We start from the raw sequence: 19,697 nt of genomic DNA on the forward strand, positions 1-19,697 counted from the left end.
ATGTGGCAAACGGAAGCCATGTCCCTCCGAGAAGGCTCTGTGGTACCTGGTGGGGGGAGGAAGCTGTCAACCGCCATCCTTGAGGCGCTGGTGCTGACACACGCATTGCATGTCAAGTCTGTTGGCTGAATTTCAGTAAAGTGTCACTTCACTCTTTGCAGCAGTTATAAATAGAGTTTTCTGGGACTTCTACTGAGCAAAAAATATAAATGCTTTGGTCTCAAGCTGAGCTTGGAGTGTTCTGTTTCTGCAAACTTGGAAACAGAAGTTCAAGTGCTGGTCCGTGTCAGGGCGTGCTTGAAAACAAGCCGTGTTCCACAGCCCTGGCTTTCCACCTGAGCTGCAGGTTAAGCACTAGGAGGAACCACTGAAGCTAATGGAAAGTATTCCACCAGGTTTCTTGAAACTTGTAGAAGATACTTTGAGTTGAAGATGCACAGCCACAGAGCGGCTGCTTCAAACTCAACAAGGGTTGGAACCTTCTCTGGGTTCAGTGGTGTGGTTGGGGAGAAACTTGGTCACTGGTACATGCAAATCTTTCAGATGTGAATGGGCTTTACCAGGGCAGCCAGAAGGTTCTGGTGTTCTGGAGGCAAGATGAACTAGTTCAAATGATCACAGCAGCTTGCTCAAGTGTCAGTCTGTAGGATGGCAGCACATAGAACCACAGGCTGGTTTGGGTTGGAAGGGTCCTGCACGGGCAGGGACACCTTCCACTAGAACAGGTTGCTCCAAGCCCCTGTGTCCAACCTGGCCTTGAACACTGCCCGGGATGAGACAGCCACAGCTTCTCCGGGCACCCTGTGCCAGCACCTCAGCACCCTCGCAGGGAAGAACTTCTGCCCAAGATCCGGTCAGGTTGGACACAGGGGCTTGGAGCAACCTGTTCTAGTGGAAGGTGTCCCTGCCCATGGCAGGGGTTTGGAGCTGGATGAGCTTTAAGGTCTCTTCAACCCAAACCAGTCTGGGATTCTATGAATATATCTACTTGCAACCAGTTTTTCCAAGAGCTCTACATGTGGGACGTGTGCTCTTTGCTTGGTCCTCCGTGGAGCAAAGGAGATGTGTGTGGAAGGAAAAGGTATACTGTCTCACAGCCTGTTCTTTACCAACTGCTGGAGAAGAGAGGTCATGCAGGTGGGGCCATCCTGGTTGTGGAGAAGGAGATGGAAGGGTGATGGGCCGGGCTGGGCAGCACATATGATTTGAGATTGCTGCAGATAAAATGCCTTTAGCCACCAGTGAGTTTGCTGTAGAAATATGTGCACTGAAACATCTCAGCCTCGCTTCCAGCCTTGATAGCTTCACTCTGAGAAAGGCTTTTTCTGTGTCTGATAACAAACACCTCTGGAACACTAGTTCCTTAATCTTTAGGAATTGTGTGTGTGCAGTGTAACATATTCCATTGAGATGATGGCTGAACACACTGAAGGGAAGAGATGGATTTGAAGCTGTGTGAAATGCTGGTTGTACTGGTGCCAGAGGGGTTACATGTGTGTGGAGGCAGTGATGGTGTCTTAAAACATCAGTCAGCACAAAAAAAATCTCTTTTCTTTCCAGGGCAAGTTCATTAGGATTAACTTTGACGTGACTGGTTATATCGTTGGGGCCAACATTGAGACGTGTATCCTGCTTCATGCCACACCACTGGGCAGTGCAAGTTTCCCCATTGTTTTGCTTTAACCCTGGAAGCCGTTGGATGCAGTGAAGGGTGACCACACTCCTACATTCCTTTGTCTCTTATTTCAAAATAGCTGATCAAATATCCAAAAGTCAGCGTGCTTCCTCTTGCACAGACATTGGATACTCCAAAATGTAGCGCTCTGAGACCTGCTGGATTTTCAGACCAGCCTTAAACCTAGGGAATGTTAAATAGGGAAACCATTCCAAGTGTGCTTGCTCTACCAACAGTTCTAGAAGAGAAGCATCTTCCTAACGCTGCTGAGCCACTGCCTTGTGCCAGGAGCTGGGGTTTGCTCCTGTCAGTGCTGCAGGAGCAGCCCTGCTCCTGGAAGGAGCTGATGCTTCTTATAAAGCGACAGAGCTGGAAGTGCTGGGACACCTTCTGATTTCTTAGGTCTTCTAGAGATCAGCATAGGCTCAATGACACAGGACCTACAGCAATTAATACTGAAGCCTAATTCAGTTTTAGCTTTAAGGTTTGATTTTATTTATCATGGTATGATTTGTGTTGGAAGGGAGCTTAAATCTCCTCCAGTTCCAACCCCTGCCACGGGCAGGGACGCCTTCCACTAGAGCAGGTTGCTCCAAGCCCCTGTGTCCAACCTGGCCTTGAACACTGCCAGGGATGGGGCAGCCACAGCTTCTCTGGGCACCCTGTGCCACTGTCCCACCACCCTCACAGGGATTGAAAAGCTCCCCCCTCACTTAACCTTCAGCTGATCCATACAGACAGTTGTCACTGGGTGTAGCAGGGAAATGTGGTCACCATCCAGGCAATGAGTCTGCTGAAATGAAAAGTGAGCTTCTACCAGTCTGGATTAGAAACCTCTTATTTAAAAGTACTGAAAGTTCCTATTGGGCATGGTCCTGACATTGCTATTAAAGTTCTACTTGGTCTTAAAGTAATTTTATAGCCTGCTTTGAACTTTTGTTTTGCATTGGATGTTTTTACCCCAAAACTGTAGAAGATCCTTAACTAGTTATAATCAGACTTGTTGGAAAAGTCTCGTGCTGTTCGTCAGGCTAAGGATGAGCGGACGTTTCATATCTTCTATCAACTACTCGCTGGAGCAGGAGAACACTTGAAGTGTAAGTTGAGAATCTCATTTTGTAAACCTGTTGCTTCTGTGTTTGGGGCTTGTCTGCTCAGTGTTCCACAGTGATGTTGGAGCTCCTCTTTGGTCTTCAAACAGGGAGTAATAACTGAAGGCTGAGGGGCCGGGTGGCTCTGGTTTGGGATGGCTGCTGGGCTTTATCCAGTTTGCTGACAAGCAATGGCTGAATTGAGAGCAAACAGCTCCTGCCTGACCCCATCCAGTTCAGGGCGTCCCTGCCCGGGAGTCACTGCATTGAAACCTTTTTGTGCCTCCTTCTTTTTCTCCCTCCTCCTTGGTAACTGGGAGTTCCTGTTAGTGTGTGATAAGTGAAACCATACAGCAGTGCAGGCTTAGAGAACTGATCCTCTCTTTCCCACCTGTATTAGACAAATGGGTGTTTACACCCTTGCTGTGATAACCATCGATACCCAGCACCGTGTCGGTACCTTCCAATAGAGACACTCGACTTAGGGTATTGCAGAGTTTCCAAAGCTGGTGTAACATCTTGTAGCCTTATTTGAGGAATTGGTTTTGTAAAGCATCGTTCCTGCATTTAGTGACACCCCAGTCTGGTGGCTGTGAAGAGCTTCACTGTCTTCAGCTTATTTTCCTGTCTCCTCCCCTTCCCCACACAGCTGACCTGCTGCTTGAAGGATTCAACAACTACAGATTTTTGTCTAATGGCTACATCCCCATCCCTGGGCAACAAGACAAGGATAACTTTCAGGAGACTATGGAAGCAATGCATATCATGGGATTCTCACACGATGAGATCTTGTGTAAGTCACTGAGGCATTTGTGTGTTCAGAGCTGCTTTTCTCTCGCACACATCCCCACACTTGCTAATTTCACATTGTTTCAGTGTCCTGACAGCCTGCAGCAAATGGTTGCTTAACGTGAGTAGAACTGAATTAAAGCTTTTTGCCCCAAAAGTACAATCCAAACTTTATTTCCTTTCTGAACTCATGAAAATAATTTGGAAGAATTAATTTGAATTTGGAAGGAAAGCGACGGAAGTAACGGAAGGAAAGTGTAAGCTGAGCCCTCTCCACTTAACTGTTGCACATGTCCTTTGTTAACACAGCAATGCTGAAAGTGGCGTCTTCGGTGCTGCAATTTGGAAACATTTCCTTTAAGAAGGAGAGGAATACGGATCAAGCTTCTATGCCAGAGAACACGGGTAAGTTGATCACATTTGTGTGGCTTCATGTGCTGTGGTTTCCTTCCCACTGCTCCAGTGCATGTCCTCAACAAGTACAGAGCAGTCTTGTGAGCTCCTTTGGGAGCATCCTGTGCCAAAGAGGCAGTAGCCAATGGGCAAGTGTTAAAACTCTCCTCTTCCATCCTCGTCACTCAGACAAATGTAAGTATCCATCAGCAGAATTGATGCTGTTTGCATTGCTTCTCCGCTTGGAACAGTATTCCAGTTGGAGTCTTGTTTATTGCTGTCTACAAAGACAAGCACTAGGAAAAAGTGCATGCTTAAATCCCACTGTTTTCTTTGGTTCTTGACAGCAGTTTTCTTGCCAATGGTAAGAGCCCTGGAGCCAAACACAACTTCATAGTGAAATGGCTGAACACAGGAATGCTGTGTTTAGAAAGCTCTTCTCTCTGAAGTGGCATGTGGCAGGGATGGGCAGTGGGACTGGGGTGGAATTTATCAGTTGGTACCCGCCATGTGATCAGGACTTCTTCTCACAGAAAGATTGCTGCTGGAGCAAATCTCAGGATTTTAATGTAGCGCTTCAGTACCAGCCTTTTAAATGCTCTCATGGGAGTTAGCTTTTGAGAATTGACCTCAGTGGAGAGAGCAGGAAGAACCATCACCCACAGGACCTGCTGCACATGCACAGCTCCAGTTCGTGCCTGTCTCTCATTTTGGGATTATCCCAGATGGCTGTGCCATATAGGGTGCTTGTAGTGGCCAGAATCTTGGGGGGTGGTTTGCTGCCCAAGGTACTCCAGCAAGCAGGAATGGACTCCGGGCCAATAGCCATTCACTTGGTATTTGGCAGAGGGTTGGCACTTCGAGTTTTGCGGTGAGGAAAAAAGGTTGGGTGAGAGATTAGGTTTTTTGGCTTTTAACACCAGTTTAGACAGCTCAACTGTCTTAAGTCCTTGTAGTTTGGTGGCTTTTCTTTTGGTTACTTGGTTGTTTTTAAGATCCTGACAGCATTTGCTACCTGCCACCAAAGGCTGTAAGTTCAGTCTGATGTGCTGGTGTGTATTGTCATACTCAAAGCACAGAAAAGCTCCTGCGTGTAGCTAAAGGGAGCTGAGTGCTCAGGTTGTGTCGCTACCCTCATTTCCCTTCACTCAGTTTTGTGTTGATTCATGAACCCTTCTAATGAATAGATAGCCTTAGAATCTCAACATCAAGAGCAAGTAGTAGTGTTGTTATATGAGGAAAACAAACAAAGGCAACTGAGGCAGCCTTTGTTTGGCTTTAAAACCTATTTTCCAACACTGACTTGTAAAAGTAGCTTTTTTCACTTTCACAGTAAACCCAGGAGCTGCCAGTTGACAGAGATCAGGGTTTAAGTTCCTGCAGGGTAGTGTGGAGGGCTTCTAGGAGTTTAAAATCCTGAATACCTCACCTCCTGGGAGATGGATGAAAGGAAAGGGATTAATACAGCAAGAATGTGTACTGCTGGGGTGGGCAGCACATCATTTCAGATAAGGAATGTGACACCAGGATTGCTCACGCTGTGTAAGTGGTGTGCTGCTGGGGAAGGCCATGGGGTGCTCCAGCCTCAGGACAGTGGGCATTGCCCCAGCTCTACTGCCAACAAGTCAGGTTTTAAGATGGCACTTGCCAGGAGCTGTTTTTATGGCTGTTGCTCGCTGCTGTGGAGGATTTTAAGTGTTTCCATTGATTCTTTGCTCTCCAGTCGCACAGAAGCTCTGCCATCTGCTGGGAATGAATGTCATGGAGTTCACCCGGGCCATCCTGACCCCGCGCATCAAAGTGGGCAGAGACTACGTCCAGAAAGCCCAGACCAAAGAACAAGTAAGTTTGGGTGCCTTGAAGGTGAAGTGAAACTGCCCCTCATCCTGATTAGCTCTTAATAGTAATCATAGAATACTGGTTTGGGTTGGGAGTGACCTTAAAGCTCATCCAGTTCCAACCACCTCCCATGGGCATGAACACTTTCCACTAGACCAGGTTGCTCCAAGCCCCCTTCCCCTTCCCTCCCCGAGTTTGGATTAAGTATGTACTGCCACTGACCTTCTTTAAGCTTTACTGCCTTTATTAAATGTTCTTATATGGTAAAAATCAGTAGTAGAATAGAGGGAACCTTTCCCTTTCCTTGACCTCCTGCTGCTTTCATCCTTTACTGTCAGCATTGTCTGCATCAAACACACAGAGAGCTTTTGGGTTTGTATGGAACAATTGAAAAACAGATTTTTCATAACATTAATAAAACTCTGTTCGGTTTTACTCCTTGTTTTCGTTCCTCAGTGGTATTAACTCCATTAAACTTCTTGTATTCCTTTGTTTTTTGGGATAACATCTGTGTCTGAGTTCTTTTGATCACTTCTCCAGGGTAAATAAATATTCCTGTTTGGATTTCCAGGCAGACTTTGCAGTGGAAGCTTTGGCAAAGGCCACCTACGAGCGCCTCTTCCGCTGGCTTGTTCACCGCATTAACAAAGCTTTGGACAGGACCAAACGACAGGGAGCGTCTTTTATTGGGATTCTGGATATTGCTGGATTTGAAATCTTCGAGGTACTTCAGTGCTGCTGATCAGACCTTTTTCTTTGCCCTGTTCATGTGCATTCAAAACTAACTGTAGAGCCCCCAAATGCATCGTGTGCCAGGGCTGCAGCAGGGTTTGGCGTTGTAGCATCCAGATGCTTTGACAACCCTAAATCAGGGTGCTGAAAAGTCATGCTTGAGTCTAAATTGTTCTTTTATATGTATGTTCTGTCCTACTATTAGTTTAATTATATGTGAGGGGGAATGTAAGAGATTTGCATCACGCCTTTCCCAATTTTCTTTACGTTACATTTGAATGTTGCAGAGTATTTCCTTGTAAGGTCAAGTTTTTGACTTCCAGCTATGTGATAAATCCTGGCGCTGCATTATTCCTGCTTACTAATGTTATTCTTGCAGTTGAACTCCTTTGAGCAACTCTGCATTAACTACACCAATGAGAAGCTTCAGCAGTTATTTAACCACACGATGTTTATCCTGGAGCAAGAGGAATACCAACGAGAGGGTATAGAGTGGAATTTCATCGACTTTGGACTGGATCTGCAGCCTTGCATTGACTTAATTGAAAGACCTGTGAGTTTGTGCATTAGGAATGCTCGGAGGAGGAGGGGCTAGAATTCAGAGTTTGTCTTTTCCTGCCTGCAAAGTGTAAGACTGTACAGGCATTTCTTGTGGAGCTGTCACAAGCAAGGAATGAACCTGAATGCCAAAGTCTAGAAGTCTGTGCGTTAGTGGAAGGATTTATCCTCATGGGGTTTTGCCCTGATGTTAGGGCAGAACATGGAGCTAAGCATACTATTTATATACTTTTTTGCATGGTACTAATGAAGTCTTTAATCCATTGGGCTACAGAAGCTTTAGATGGGGGCTGAGTTGGAATCTTTTCAAGGCTTACAGGAAGCATTTTCAATTGAGATCAATAGGAACATTCCTGAAGCTTCCTTTAGGGTGGAGTTTTCCCCATAAATCTACCTTGCAAATAGGACACCAGTATCATAAAGGTGGTTTTAATCACTGTGCTTTTTAACATACTCTGTTTGCTCAATATGTGGAAGCTGAAGAGGGCTTCAAAGAGCAGGAGGACTTGTTGGGGGAGAACAAAGATCATCACTACTAAAGTTATCATTCCTCACACCTTGAAACTGTGCTTAGAATTACTCGATGCCCTTTGAAATTAAACCTAGGGCATTGCAGTTCCTGCTCCGTGTGTTCTTGTGTGTGTATTCTCAAACACACATAAGCTGCCAGTGATGCTGTGCAGTGACGCTGTGCATCCTGAGGAGCAGCAAAGCCCACAGAATATGTCCTTGTTTCTCTCTAAAGTAGGAAAAGGGAAGTGTTGTTTCATTTACCAAAGGTTTGCATGTTGTGTGTGGAACTTCAGAAGGTTCTGCCTCTTTGGAAGGTAAAAGCTCTGCCAGAAAACCTCAGGGGTAGGTGTAGCTGCTTTCAGTAGGCATCAGGTGTTCGGGGGAACATACGAAAATGCACCACGTTAATGGATTTTTGTTCTTTTTTTTTTTTTTAAAGGCAAATGTCAGCACTTTAGAGTTGTTGTGTACATGTGAAGCCGTGTAGTAGCACACAGAAACATCCCTTCAAATGCGTAAACTTTATATTCACTAAAAGCTCTTAAAGCATAAACCACTTTATAAACCCTTTATTTATCTCTACTTTCCTGTGTACATCTGCCTGCCTTTGAGGAAAGTGATCCTGTCAACCAGCTCTGCAGCTCTAAAATAGACATTGGTTGTTCCCTACTTCATTTTAAGAGCAAACAAAGCTTCAAATGGAGAGCTTACATCATGTGGAAAGGGAGGGAGTATATGAAAGGCAAGGCCCTGGGCAGCTCTATATGGGGTCTCCATATCCATTGGAATGAGTTTGTTTGAAGCAGTCACAATGTCCTGAACTGAGCTGGGGTCCCCCAAAGCTTGTTTTAATATAAATCAAATTTGAATCGGTTCAGACAACTTCAGATTCAATGGTGTGTTCTAAATACTGACAAATTAAAGTATATATAGAGAAGATAGTGACAGAGGTAAAATGCAACTGAATTTCAGGCAAATCCTCCTGGTGTGTTAGCGTTGCTGGATGAGGAATGCTGGTTCCCTAAAGCTACTGACAAGACATTTGTGGAAAAACTGGTCCAAGAGCAAGGAACCCACTCCAAGTTCCAAAAGCCAAGACAGCTGAAGGACAAAGCAGACTTCTGCATTATTCATTATGCAGGGAAGGTAAGGACTAAATGTGATATACTTGATTTGGAGAAAGAACTAAGCACTAAGCACTAGAGCTACCTGGTGTAGGAATACGTGTGCAGGGTGGTGGCCTTGTTCCATTTTCTTGAACATATTCAGGAGAGCTCTGATGGAACTAGAATTTCATATTAAATTGAGCACATATTTCAGTTTCCTTTAATTTTGCCTTTGGGTCATACAGGTGAGGGTTTGTTCAGGACTTTAAAGAAATTAATCACTTCTGACTGTCTTTGTGCCCAAGTTGATGGTATTGCTTGATGCAGGGCTTTGTCAGTACCATCTGCACTCTATATCCTCAATTCCCATCAGACTTCCTATAAATCCCCTCTCATAGGTAAGCTGATACCTTTTCTTTTTTACTGTTACTTCAATCTCTAGTTTTCTGCTGAGGGGGACAGAGCTCAGGTGCACGGTGAACAGATCCATGAAATAACAGCAGTTCTTGTGTTTGGTGGATCCTTCATGATCACCGGGTCTGTTCTGTAGGGCTGTGCTGTGTAATACTTTTCCTGAAGAGTTAAACCTTAATCGTAGCATCAGTTTTTGCCCTCATCTGTAGGAGAAACAGGTTGTGTGGATGAGTAAGAGCTATTCTTTAATTTTCACTGAAAGACTAATGGCTTCTTGTTACCTACTGGATGGTGTCAGTGGTGCCGTTTAGAAACCTATGCAAAAGTTGAAGTAAAGAAATGATCAGCTCTGGAGCCCCCAACACAAGAGGGACGTGGAGCTGCTGGAGGGAGCCCAGAGGAGGCCACGGGGCTGCTGCGAGGGCGGGAGCAGCTCTGCTCTGGAGCCAGGCTGAGAGAGCTGGGCTGGGTCAGCTGGAGAGGAGAAGGCTCCTGAAGGGGAGACCTTAGAGCAGCTCCAGTGCCTAAAGGGGCTCCAGGAAACCTGGAGAGGGGCTTTGGACAAGGGCCTGTAGGGACAGGACAAGGGGAATGGCTTGAACCTGCCAGAGGTTAGACTGAGATGAGCTCCTAGGCAGAAGCTCTTCCCTGTGAGGGTGCTGAGGCACTGGCACAGGGTGCCCAGAGAAGCTGTGGCTGCCCCATCCCTGGCAGTGTTCAAGGCCAGCTTGGACACAGGGGCTTGGAGCAACCTGCTCTAGTGAAAGGTGTCCCTGCCCATGGCAGGGGGTTGGAACTGGAGGAGCTTTAAGGTCCCTTCCAACCCAAACCAGTCTGTGAGTCTATAATCTACTTTTTTGTATCAATATTTAAAACAGGTACTTAGCAATAATGGAATCATCCCTGTTACTGCAGTTAGTGCTCAGTGACCGGTAGGTAATAAAAATGAAGTAAAGCAGCTTAGTGCCTGGCTGCTAGGAGTGACTGTTCTGAGGAAGGGTTGATTCCTGCCACCCAAGTGTGGGTGTTTCTGAAACACCAGCACCTCGTGTCTTCCTCTGACAGAGGCATTGATCCTTTCTGAAGGAATGTGTATTCCTTCAAAACTGGAATCTTTTGTAAAACAGCTTTTCCTGCCAGAAGAACTAAGATAATGATTGATTTGGTTTTGGATGTTGGAAGTGTTTAGATGTGGCTTTCCTTGCAAAGCCCTTATTTAAAAATAGAAGACTCTGGGTTTAGTTGAAGCAAAACCATGCTTATCTATACAGAGGTTTTGTTGGACTTGGGGATATTTAGGACTCACTTTTGGGTTGGGATGAAACCCACGTTGGTGTCATTGAGTTCCGAACTGCTGAGCTATGGTTTAATTGCAAACCACAGAATTGGTTCTTTCAAGATAAGAGCTTTGTTTGTTTTCTTTATAGAACAAAGTGTTGAAGTACAACTGCTACAGTGAAATTACACAGACTTGTGCTGTAGCACATCCTTCATTTACTCTTTAGGCATTTAAAGTAATTAGGATCTACACTAGAGTTCTTTTTACATTTTCACACTGGACAAGGAAGCCTTGTTTTGGCAGTGGCACTAGAATGTAACCAGCCAGTGGTAAGCAAGAAGCCAGATGGCTGAATTTTTAAGAAACCACAAGGATGATCAGGGGCTGGAGCAGCTCCCGTATGGGAGAACATTGGGGCTGTTCAGCCTGGAGAAGAGAAGCTGTGTGGAGACCTCAGAGCAGCTTCCAGTGTCTAGAGGGGGCCAAGGGTGCTGGGGAGGGACCTTCATCAGGGGCTGGAGTGATAGGACAAGGGGTGATGGGTTCAAACTGCAACAGGGGAAGTTCAGGTTAGATCTCAGGCAGAAGCTCTTCCCTGTGAGGGTGCTGAGGCGCTGGCACAGGGTGCCCAGAGAAGCTGTGGCTGTCCCATCCCTGACAGTGTTCAAGGCCAGGTTGGACACAGGGGCTTGGAGCAACCTGCTCTAGTGGAAGGTGTCCCTGCCCATGGCAGGGGTTGGAACCGGAGGAGCTTTAAGGTCCCTTCCAACACAAAGCACTCTGGGATTCTGTGATTCTAAAACGCCCATTTGCTCTTTGAAAAGAATACTAACTTTACATGGTTCTTTGAACTGTTCTAAGAAGGCACAACTGACTTAGAGGAAGTGAGCATCAAGAAGAGACTAGGAGGAAAACATCAGTATAGTATTCTGAAAGCTTTCTTTTGATGCTGTTGAATTGGAGCCTGCAGCTGGTGTGGTGCCCCTGCTTATGTGCTTCTTGGCTGCTTCACAGGTAGACTACAAGGCAGATGAGTGGCTGATGAAGAACATGGATCCCCTGAATGACAACGTGGCTACACTTTTGCACCAGTCTTCTGACAAGTTCGTTGCAGAGCTTTGGAAGGATGGTAAGAGATCATGCTCTGAGCACACACATTGTCAGCAACCTTTACCTTGCTGGATGAGTTTGTTGTCTTGGGGTTTTTTTGCCTCTTCCCTTCTCACCCTTCACCTCTACACTGTAAATACCTACAGCACTTTCTCTATTGTTCAGCTCTAAAAGTACAACAAGGAAACTGGATTGCACCTACAGTCCCTTGCACATGTACCATTTCTGAGTAGCTGCTTTTCATGGTCATCATTTGAACTGACATTCACTTATTACTTGTTACCCTGTGTCAAACTTCATGCAGAATCTTGTCCACAACTCATAGCTGGAGTTGCTGCAGTGGTGTCCTGAGTGTAGGCAGCTGCAGTGCTTCTTGCTGCTACTCAAATGTTGCCTTCTGTCAGCAGCTGTTTCATGTGCAGTGGTGGGTGATATCCTGGGAATCTGCATCTCCTAAATTAAAACTCATTAAAAGCTATACTAGTGCTTAGATATTGTACAGTAAAACCCAATGCCATGTATTTCTATCTAACCTGGGTGCTGATGGTTAGCTGATTTCCCTGCACATCAGCTTAAAAGTACCAAAATACTCCAAGAAGGAGAAATAGCCAAGTATTTAGCAGGGACTTTTCTAGTTTTAACATCACAGGATATTATGTAGAGTATATTTCCTTGTCACAGTATAGAAATCCTGGAGTTTCTTATTTGAGGAGGGAAATTAAGCTTGTGATACAGATGATGCTGTAGGTTAATACTGAGTTTCCCTCTTACTTGGTTCAGCTACAGAGAGCAGCTTTAAGGAATATATAAAAATCTTTCTGGTTGTGGATCTGCTCCATTCCTTTTGAGTACACACACAGAAGCAAAAGTGTTTTGGTCCAAATATTCAAAACCTGCTTCCACAGACAATTGTAATGTGCATGGGATATGTTGTGGCTTTCATAGCACAGTTAAGTCTGTTTGCAATTGATAAACCTATTGTGTATACTAACTGAAGTGTCTTGTGTATCTGCTCTTCTGTCTTTCTGTTTTTGCTGTTTCTCTGCCTTAGAGATTCAGAATATTCAGAGAGCCTGTTTCTATGACAGTATTACTGGTCTTCATGAGCCACCAGGTGAATGGATATAAAAACAGTAGGCCGACCAAAGGCAGGGCTGTCGTTCCTACAGGAAACCCATTTTTGCTCGTAGGCTTGCATGAACTTCTCATTTCATGCTGAACTTAGGTATACCTCCACCAGGCAGATGGTCTTTGAGTGCATACCTATTGCTGCTGCATACATATAGCATCTGTATTATATGCATTGCATTGAAGCATTGCAGATTAAAAGGTTTGTTGCTTCCAAGTTCCATGTTGAGATGTAGAATTGCATCTTAAGTGACAATTCTGGTAGTTCCAAGCATTTGAGAGAATGCGTAAGCTTTGTGACACTATCAAGCTTCTTTCTGCAGTCCAACATTGACAAAACGCTGGAATGTTGTAGAATGTGGATAGATTTTGGGGGGAGAATAGCTGAAGGGTGTATTGAAGTATCAGAATGAGTGCTGCAGTTGTAGTGGGAGTAGTAAGTGAAATAATCTTCTTCCAGACTTGTTGGAATTGTTCTTTTATTTAAGAAAAAATTCCTGATTTGAATATTTCCCTTTGTGGAAGCTGCACATTTTTTCTGAGGCATCAAGGAATCAACAAATCCAACCTCTTCTTCATCCCTCTTGTATTCCTCTCCCCAGGTTTAGAGATGTGTGTATGGGAAGGTTGTGCCTTCAGACTTCCCATCTTTACTTGAGTTTATCTTGACTACTCAGCGTACATCACATACTTGAGGAAGATAGTGGGGTTTCCTAAAGGAAGCAGTAGAGGCTTTGGCCAATGGAGGGTTGTCCACTCTCGTTCTTTGATGACTACTGTGCTTCACCTCTGGGGAAAACTTGCATTGAACTTTAATAATCCTCTTTGAAATGTAAGTAATCATCTTAGAGTTGGAGGTCAGAGGGGAGCAAAACTGAATATGTGCAATTATCAAATACATTTGCAAACTCTTAAAAAGCAGGTGCCCAAACACAAGCTGGACAGTGTCCAGGTGCTGGTGGTGTTCTGTTCGTCTTCTCTAAGACTGATTTCCAGTCATCACTGTCCCATTTCTGGTTTAGAATGGAGTCTGCTTCAAAGTAAACACTTGGGATATGATCTTATGAGCAACTTAGCACCTTCTTACTCTCCTAACTTCAGTAAGATGCTTAGATTCTTGTGTTCAAAACTGTGTGGAGGATCTGGGCTTTGCTCTGTGCTACCTGCAAGACTTATAAGTGATGATACAAACTCGGTGCCCTCTCTTTTTCTGCTTTGACTGTTCCCTTTTTTAATTGACCTTTGAAAACCAGTGGAGCACAAGTGTGAAATAAAATACTGTCACTTCTTTGTCATATACAAAACTAATTCTGGTAGCAAAGCATCATTCCTTCTGCTTTGGTTTGAATGAATTTGAAGATCACAGAGATGGAGTTGTAGCATTCATACAGCTGCTGGTTCTGGCTGGCCAGCTTGGATTTCCTGGAGAACCAATACATGTTGTATATTTGTTCAATACTAAGAAGTACCAACTATAACTATTAAGATGTCCAGCTACCTGTGAGTTTTAGTAATGGTTTAAGTAATGGTTGACATGCACATGGAATCACGTTCATGGGTTTGGCCTATAGGTGTTAGTGAAGGCAGTGAGGTTTCTTCGTGCTTCTGAAGAAGAAACCAGAGAGATCCTTACCCAAAATGTTTCAAAAAGAATCAAAAGAAAAACCTTTATTCAGCATCTTTCAAGTGCTTTGGTGTGCAGTTTTCCTGGTTTGAATCTTGTCTTCTGGCTAGAAAGGTCTTTGCAGTTGTATATGAAACTTGCAGGATTTGTTCAACGGAGCAGATTAGCAGAAGTCTGGCAGATGTTTTTGTCCCCTCTTATCACTGAAATAACACTATTTCCAACTCTTCCTTATAGTTTTTATGCTTTCAAACCAGTTTTGAATATTCAGTGAAACTCAGATTGAATCCAGTTCCTGTGAGTGACTCTTCATTTTAATGTGCACAGATGTCTAATTCCAAATGTCCCACCCAGAAATACTTTGCATTGTAAGAATGCAAAGAATCACGAGTTTCCAGGCAGCTTTCAATCCCTTCAAAGTTCCCCTAAAATAAAGAAAAAGGCTTTACTGGTCATGTAGAACTGCAAGTAAAGAGCTGGATATTTTACTCTGTACCTACTAAAGCTACACTACTCCGCTGTGTAAGTTTGTGGCTTTGGTTCCCCTGCTTCCGCGCAGTGTTCCCGGTACGTGCTGACTGCTTTGCATTCCGACGGCACCTTCTGCCGTGTGTTCCGCAAAGCTTCTGCTGCTGCACTATTGCTCCTCTTTCGGCCCCTCTTTATACCTGACAAATACTAAAGTCCACTTAATTCTCTTCTCCTTCCCAGTGGATCGTATTGTGGGTCTGGATCAGGTCACTGGCATAACAGAGACCGCTTTTGGCTCTGCGTACAAGACCAAGAAGGGCATGTTCCGTACTGTTGGCCAACTGTACAAAGAATCTCTCACCAAGCTGATGGCAACGCTCCGAAACACTAATCCCAATTTTGTTCGCTGCATCATTCCAAATCATGAGAAGAGGGTATGTACTACAGACCCCTCCTCTAATTCTTTATTCCAGGCTTTACATCCAGTTTAAGTTATGCATGCTGTCCATGTCATCCCTTGCAATCAGAAGCCAGGCTTCATGAGGTTTTCACACTGATCAGGTATTGTCTCAGTATTCCCTGCATATCCCTGTATTTAAACAATCGACTTGTAGAGGGAAGCCTGAAAAACTTCAGCTGCAGGTTTTCATTTTTACAAATTAAAAGACTAAAAGTCATGGTTGTTTTGTTGGTCCAGGCTGGAAAATTGGATCCACATCTGGTTCTAGATCAGCTTCGTTGCAATGGTGTTTTAGAAGGAATAAGGATTTGCCGACAAGGATTTCCAAACAGGATAGTGTTCCAGGAATTCAGACAGAGGTAACAGCAGGAACAGCCTGTTGATTTTTTATGAGATAAAGTTCCTTGTTAAATAATTGAAGACAACCCCTGCCCCCTTCCCCAAGCCAACTGGAATAACATCCTGGTACAGGTTGCCCAGAGAGGTGGTGGATGCTCCCTCCCTGGAGACATTCCAGGTCAGGCTGGTTGTGGTTCTGGGCAACCTGATCTAGTTGAAGATGTCCCTGCTCATTGCAGGATGGTTGGGCTGGATGAGCTTTGAAGGTCCCTTCCAACCAAAACCATTCTATGATTCTATGACTGTGTGTGTCTTGAAGTAGTTAAGTTGAAGCAGTTAAATACTGCAAATTTATTCTAAACATAGTAGGGAAAAAAAAAAAAGGAAACAATCTCACATGGATTGCTGGAAAAAACTCTGGAGAAATTCCTCAGCTGTGGTGACTGTAGCTTTATGGGTTTGTAATCATGTAGTTTATTGTTGAATGTAAAGGTGTTTTTTTTCATTTTACTTAAAGGTATGAGATCCTTACTCCCAATGCAATTCCAAAGGGATTTATGGATGGTAAACAGGCCTGTGAGCGTATGGTAAGTGTTTATACCTAAATATTGTTAAAAGCTTGAAAGAAAAATTGTCCTTTTCTTGATGTAAAATCTCACCATGCTTGCCTCTCCTTTTAGATCAGAGCCTTAGAGCTGGACCCCAACTTATACAGAATTGGACAGAGCAAGATCTTTTTCCGAGCTGGTGTCTTGGCACACTTAGAAGAAGAACGAGATCTGAAGATCACAGACATTATCATTTTCTTCCAGGCAGTGTGTAGGGGATACCTGGCTAGGAAGTATGTGTGCTTTTACAATCTGATCTTCTTGTGGTCTTCTGAAGTCTCTCTTGATAGGGAGCTATGCATTAAAGCTTCCATTTCAGGAGAGATTTTCCCCTCTGTGCGTTGCCTCTCATTGTATCGAGGGTGTTAGATGAATGTTTCCCTAGTAAGAATTTGCACCTTCCTTAATGGTATCTTCTCCTTTCCTTAATCCTGCCTTTGACACGTGCAGCTGTTTACAGTATTGCTCCTGGTTGTAGAAAAGTCTCTTCCCTGCTCCACTGGAGATTCTTAGAGGCGCTCTGGAAAGCTGCTGTTTTGAAATTAAAGGACAGTTCACTGTCTAATCCAGCCTGATTTTACGTTTTTAAGAAAAAGTCTCTTAAGAGTTAAGAACAAATAGCATTGGTACTCATTGCTTTGAACTTGTGAATCCAGCTCTTGCTCTACCTCTTCATGTAAGGAATGAGTACTCATAAATCAGTGTAGTCACTGAAACTTAAAAATATGCCTGTTTATGGTCTGCAAGTGTTCTAGGGTTGGGTAACCTGAAACTTAACAGCACAGGCAGATGATCAGCTGTATTTGACACAAAATGTTCTGCTCTTTCTGTCCACAGAGCCTTTGCAAAGAAACAGCAGCAACTGAGTGCACTGAAAATCTTGCAGAGGAATTGCGCTGCGTATTTAAAGCTCAGGCACTGGCAGTGGTGGAGAGTCTTCACGAAGGTTTGTTACATTCTAGGTCTTTCTTGGACACTTGTAAATAGGCAAATGCAGGTTCTCACTTGTTCTTTTCAAATACAGGTGAAGCCTCTTCTTCAAGTCACTCGTCAAGAAGAAGAACTTCAAGCCAAGGATGAGGAGCTAATGAAGGTGAAAGAAAAACAGACAAAAGTGGAGGCAGAACTTGAGGAGATGGAAAGGAAACACCAGCAGGTTTGTGTGCAGCATCAACTTTTGATGTCTAGAATGCGAATTGCTCTATATCCCATGTGAGGGAGGCATGTTGGGGAGACACTTGTCAGCACAACCCCTGAGAATCAGGCAAGCTAGCTCCTCTCACACTCAGCTGAATCTGGAAAAGGAAGATAACAGCAGGAGCCATTCCTCCAGGAATACAGAAACATCATGTTAACAGAACTAGATCTAGATGACATATTACAGAGAAGCTCTTCCCTGTGAGGGTGCTGAGGTGCTGGCACAGGGTGCCCAGAGAAGCTGTGGCTGCCCCATCCCTGGCAGTGCTCAAGGCCAGGTTGGACACAGCGGCTTGGAGCAACCTGCTCTAGTGGAAGGTGTCCCTGCCTGTGGTAGGGGTTGGAGCTGGATGAGCTTTAAGGTCCCTTCCAACACAAACCAGATTATTGGAGAAAACTGGAAATGGATTTATGGTGATAAGTAACATTTATATCAATATAAAGAGATAAATGTCACAGATACAGACGTGTGTTTATCACTGTGGTAATTTTGAGACCTGATGGAACTGGAATGGATATCTAAACAGAGAGCATCAGTTTCTGTTGATCTGGCTGGAAGGCATGGCCTGTCCGGAGTGTCTGAGGGCACTGGGTTTGTCTTAGTTTGGAGAACAGGAGGCTGAGGGGCAACCTCATTGTTCTCTACAGCTTCCTGAGGAGGGGAAGAGGAGTGGGAAGTGTTGATCTCTTCTCTTTGGGATCCCAAGACAGAACATGTAGGAACAGTTCAAAGCTACACTGGGGAAAGTTCACACCATTAGGAAATATTTCTTTATCCAAGAGGTTGGGCAAACAGGCTTCCTAGAGAGGTGGTCAATGCCAGGAGCCTGTGTTGGAGGCATTTGAACAATGACCTCAATAACATGCTTTAACTTTTGGTCAGCCTCAAAGTGGTCAGGCAGTTGGACTAGATGATTGTTGTAGGCCCCTTCCAACTCGAACTATTCTGTTCTATTGTCAAGTTTACACAGCAAATAGGAATGTGGTCCAGTTCTGGTCCAGTGACTCCAAGTGCCAGTGTCAGCCCAGCTTCCCACTGCACTGCTCTGCCACCATGGAGGCATGGGTGTGAGGAAAAGGCCAGGAAACAGGCACTTCTCTCCTCTTTTTGTTGCTGGCAGAACACGGCAGGTGGAGTTGGTGCAGTGGGATTTGTTCCTTAGGTGGGGGACAAGTGATTGAATGCTGCTGTAGCACTACTGTGAAAGCTGGTGTCTTCTAAAGTTCTCTGCTGGAAGCCTTTCAGTTTGGATGTTGACCAGGGAGTCAAGAATTGGAGCAGAACTTGGCCTTTAAGTAACTTTATAGTTATCATGTATGTTATGAGAGACTTTGAAATGTTTTTTAATGCTTTACTACCTTTTGTGTCTTTTTGCAGCTTCTAGAAGAGAAGAACATTCTTGCAGAGCAGCTACAGGCTGAGACTGAGCTCTTTGCAGAAGCTGAGGAGATGAGGGCTCGCTTGGCTGCCAAAAAACAAGAGCTGGAAGAAATTCTCCATGATTTGGAGTCCAGGGTTGAGGAGGAAGAGGAAAGAAACCAAATATTGCAGAATGAGAAAAAGAAAATGCAGGGCCATATCCAGGTATGCGGGTCAGTGGTGTGTGCAGATAGAGCACTAAAGGGAGTCAGTACTTAGAGTGGGGAGGAACTGGGAATGACTGCCTGGGGCTTCCCTAGAGAAACAAAGACTGATGGGGTGATGTCACTTATGAGACAAATGTTCCTTTTTGACTGAAATCCAGTGAATATCCTGAAGAATATTCCTTCTTTGACTTCCGTGAAATTAAGACAGTTTTGTCTCCTCAGTTACTTGGTTTGACTTGGAGATTTTGGGGTTTTTTTGGGTGAAAATCAGTTGATTTAGGTGCTTCCTTTCGAATTACGAGGACCTTGGAAAGGAATATCAGAACTTCTCTGTCTTTCAAGATATTCAAGGTACTTGAAGGGGATATAAACCTGGCATCACAGCTCTTGATCCCTTTTAATAAGTGTCCATTAATGTGTAGCTGAAAATCTTACTTAAAACCACAAATGAACAGAAGCACAATACTTACTGCTTTTCTAGTCATATCTAGGTACCTGTGCCAATATCTGAGCCATTTTAGCTGTAACATTGAGATCTAGTTTCATACTGAAAGCAGGAGATCTGTTTCCTGTGGTGTCTCTTTGTAGACACTTGCACTTTTACAGCAGATGCCTTATTCAGATGCAGGATGCTACTAAGCCTGTCCTGATTTGGTTGTCATTAAGTGGAATGTTCAGAACTAGGAAGGTGAAAGGCTGGTAAAGTGACTGTATGTTTCCTAGACAGCGTATTTCAACTTTGGCTGGAATACAGAGCATAAGAAATTCCATGTGTATCACATGG

At 44.3% G+C, this 19,697-nt stretch overlaps 1 protein-coding gene across 3 annotated transcripts in view; it reads left to right on the top strand.

Annotated features, from left to right (window-relative positions):
- Positions 1 to 19,697, top strand: part of MYH10 (myosin, heavy chain 10, non-muscle) — a 90,845-nt gene that overhangs the window by 52,096 nt on the left and 19,052 nt on the right. For 2 of the 3 annotated variants that reach the window (XM_010015919.1, XM_010015920.1), the window contains 16 exons: positions 1,561 to 1,624; positions 2,674 to 2,772; positions 3,416 to 3,559; positions 3,865 to 3,960; positions 5,672 to 5,790; positions 6,359 to 6,511; positions 6,899 to 7,072; positions 8,563 to 8,736; positions 11,404 to 11,518; positions 14,963 to 15,156; positions 15,420 to 15,541; positions 16,039 to 16,108; positions 16,202 to 16,362; positions 16,967 to 17,075; positions 17,154 to 17,285; positions 18,705 to 18,911. In XM_010015919.1, the coding sequence (XP_010014221.1) occupies positions 1,561 to 1,624; positions 2,674 to 2,772; positions 3,416 to 3,559; positions 3,865 to 3,960; positions 5,672 to 5,790; positions 6,359 to 6,511; positions 6,899 to 7,072; positions 8,563 to 8,736; positions 11,404 to 11,518; positions 14,963 to 15,156; positions 15,420 to 15,541; positions 16,039 to 16,108; positions 16,202 to 16,362; positions 16,967 to 17,075; positions 17,154 to 17,285; positions 18,705 to 18,911 (2,133 nt within the window). Of the gene's footprint in view, positions 1 to 1,560; positions 1,625 to 2,673; positions 2,773 to 3,415; positions 3,560 to 3,864; positions 3,961 to 5,671; positions 5,791 to 6,358; positions 6,512 to 6,898; positions 7,073 to 8,562; positions 8,737 to 11,403; positions 11,519 to 12,550; positions 12,614 to 14,962; positions 15,157 to 15,419; positions 15,542 to 16,038; positions 16,109 to 16,201; positions 16,363 to 16,966; positions 17,076 to 17,153; positions 17,286 to 18,704; positions 18,912 to 19,697 lie in introns of all 3 variants that reach the window. The other variant, XM_010015918.1, reaches the window with a different exon arrangement.

The sequence above is a fragment of the Nestor notabilis genome, unplaced genomic scaffold (assembly GCF_000696875.1).
Source record: "Nestor notabilis isolate BGI_N333 unplaced genomic scaffold, ASM69687v1 scaffold4586, whole genome shotgun sequence".
Taxonomy (NCBI): Eukaryota; Metazoa; Chordata; class Aves; order Psittaciformes; family Psittacidae; genus Nestor; species Nestor notabilis.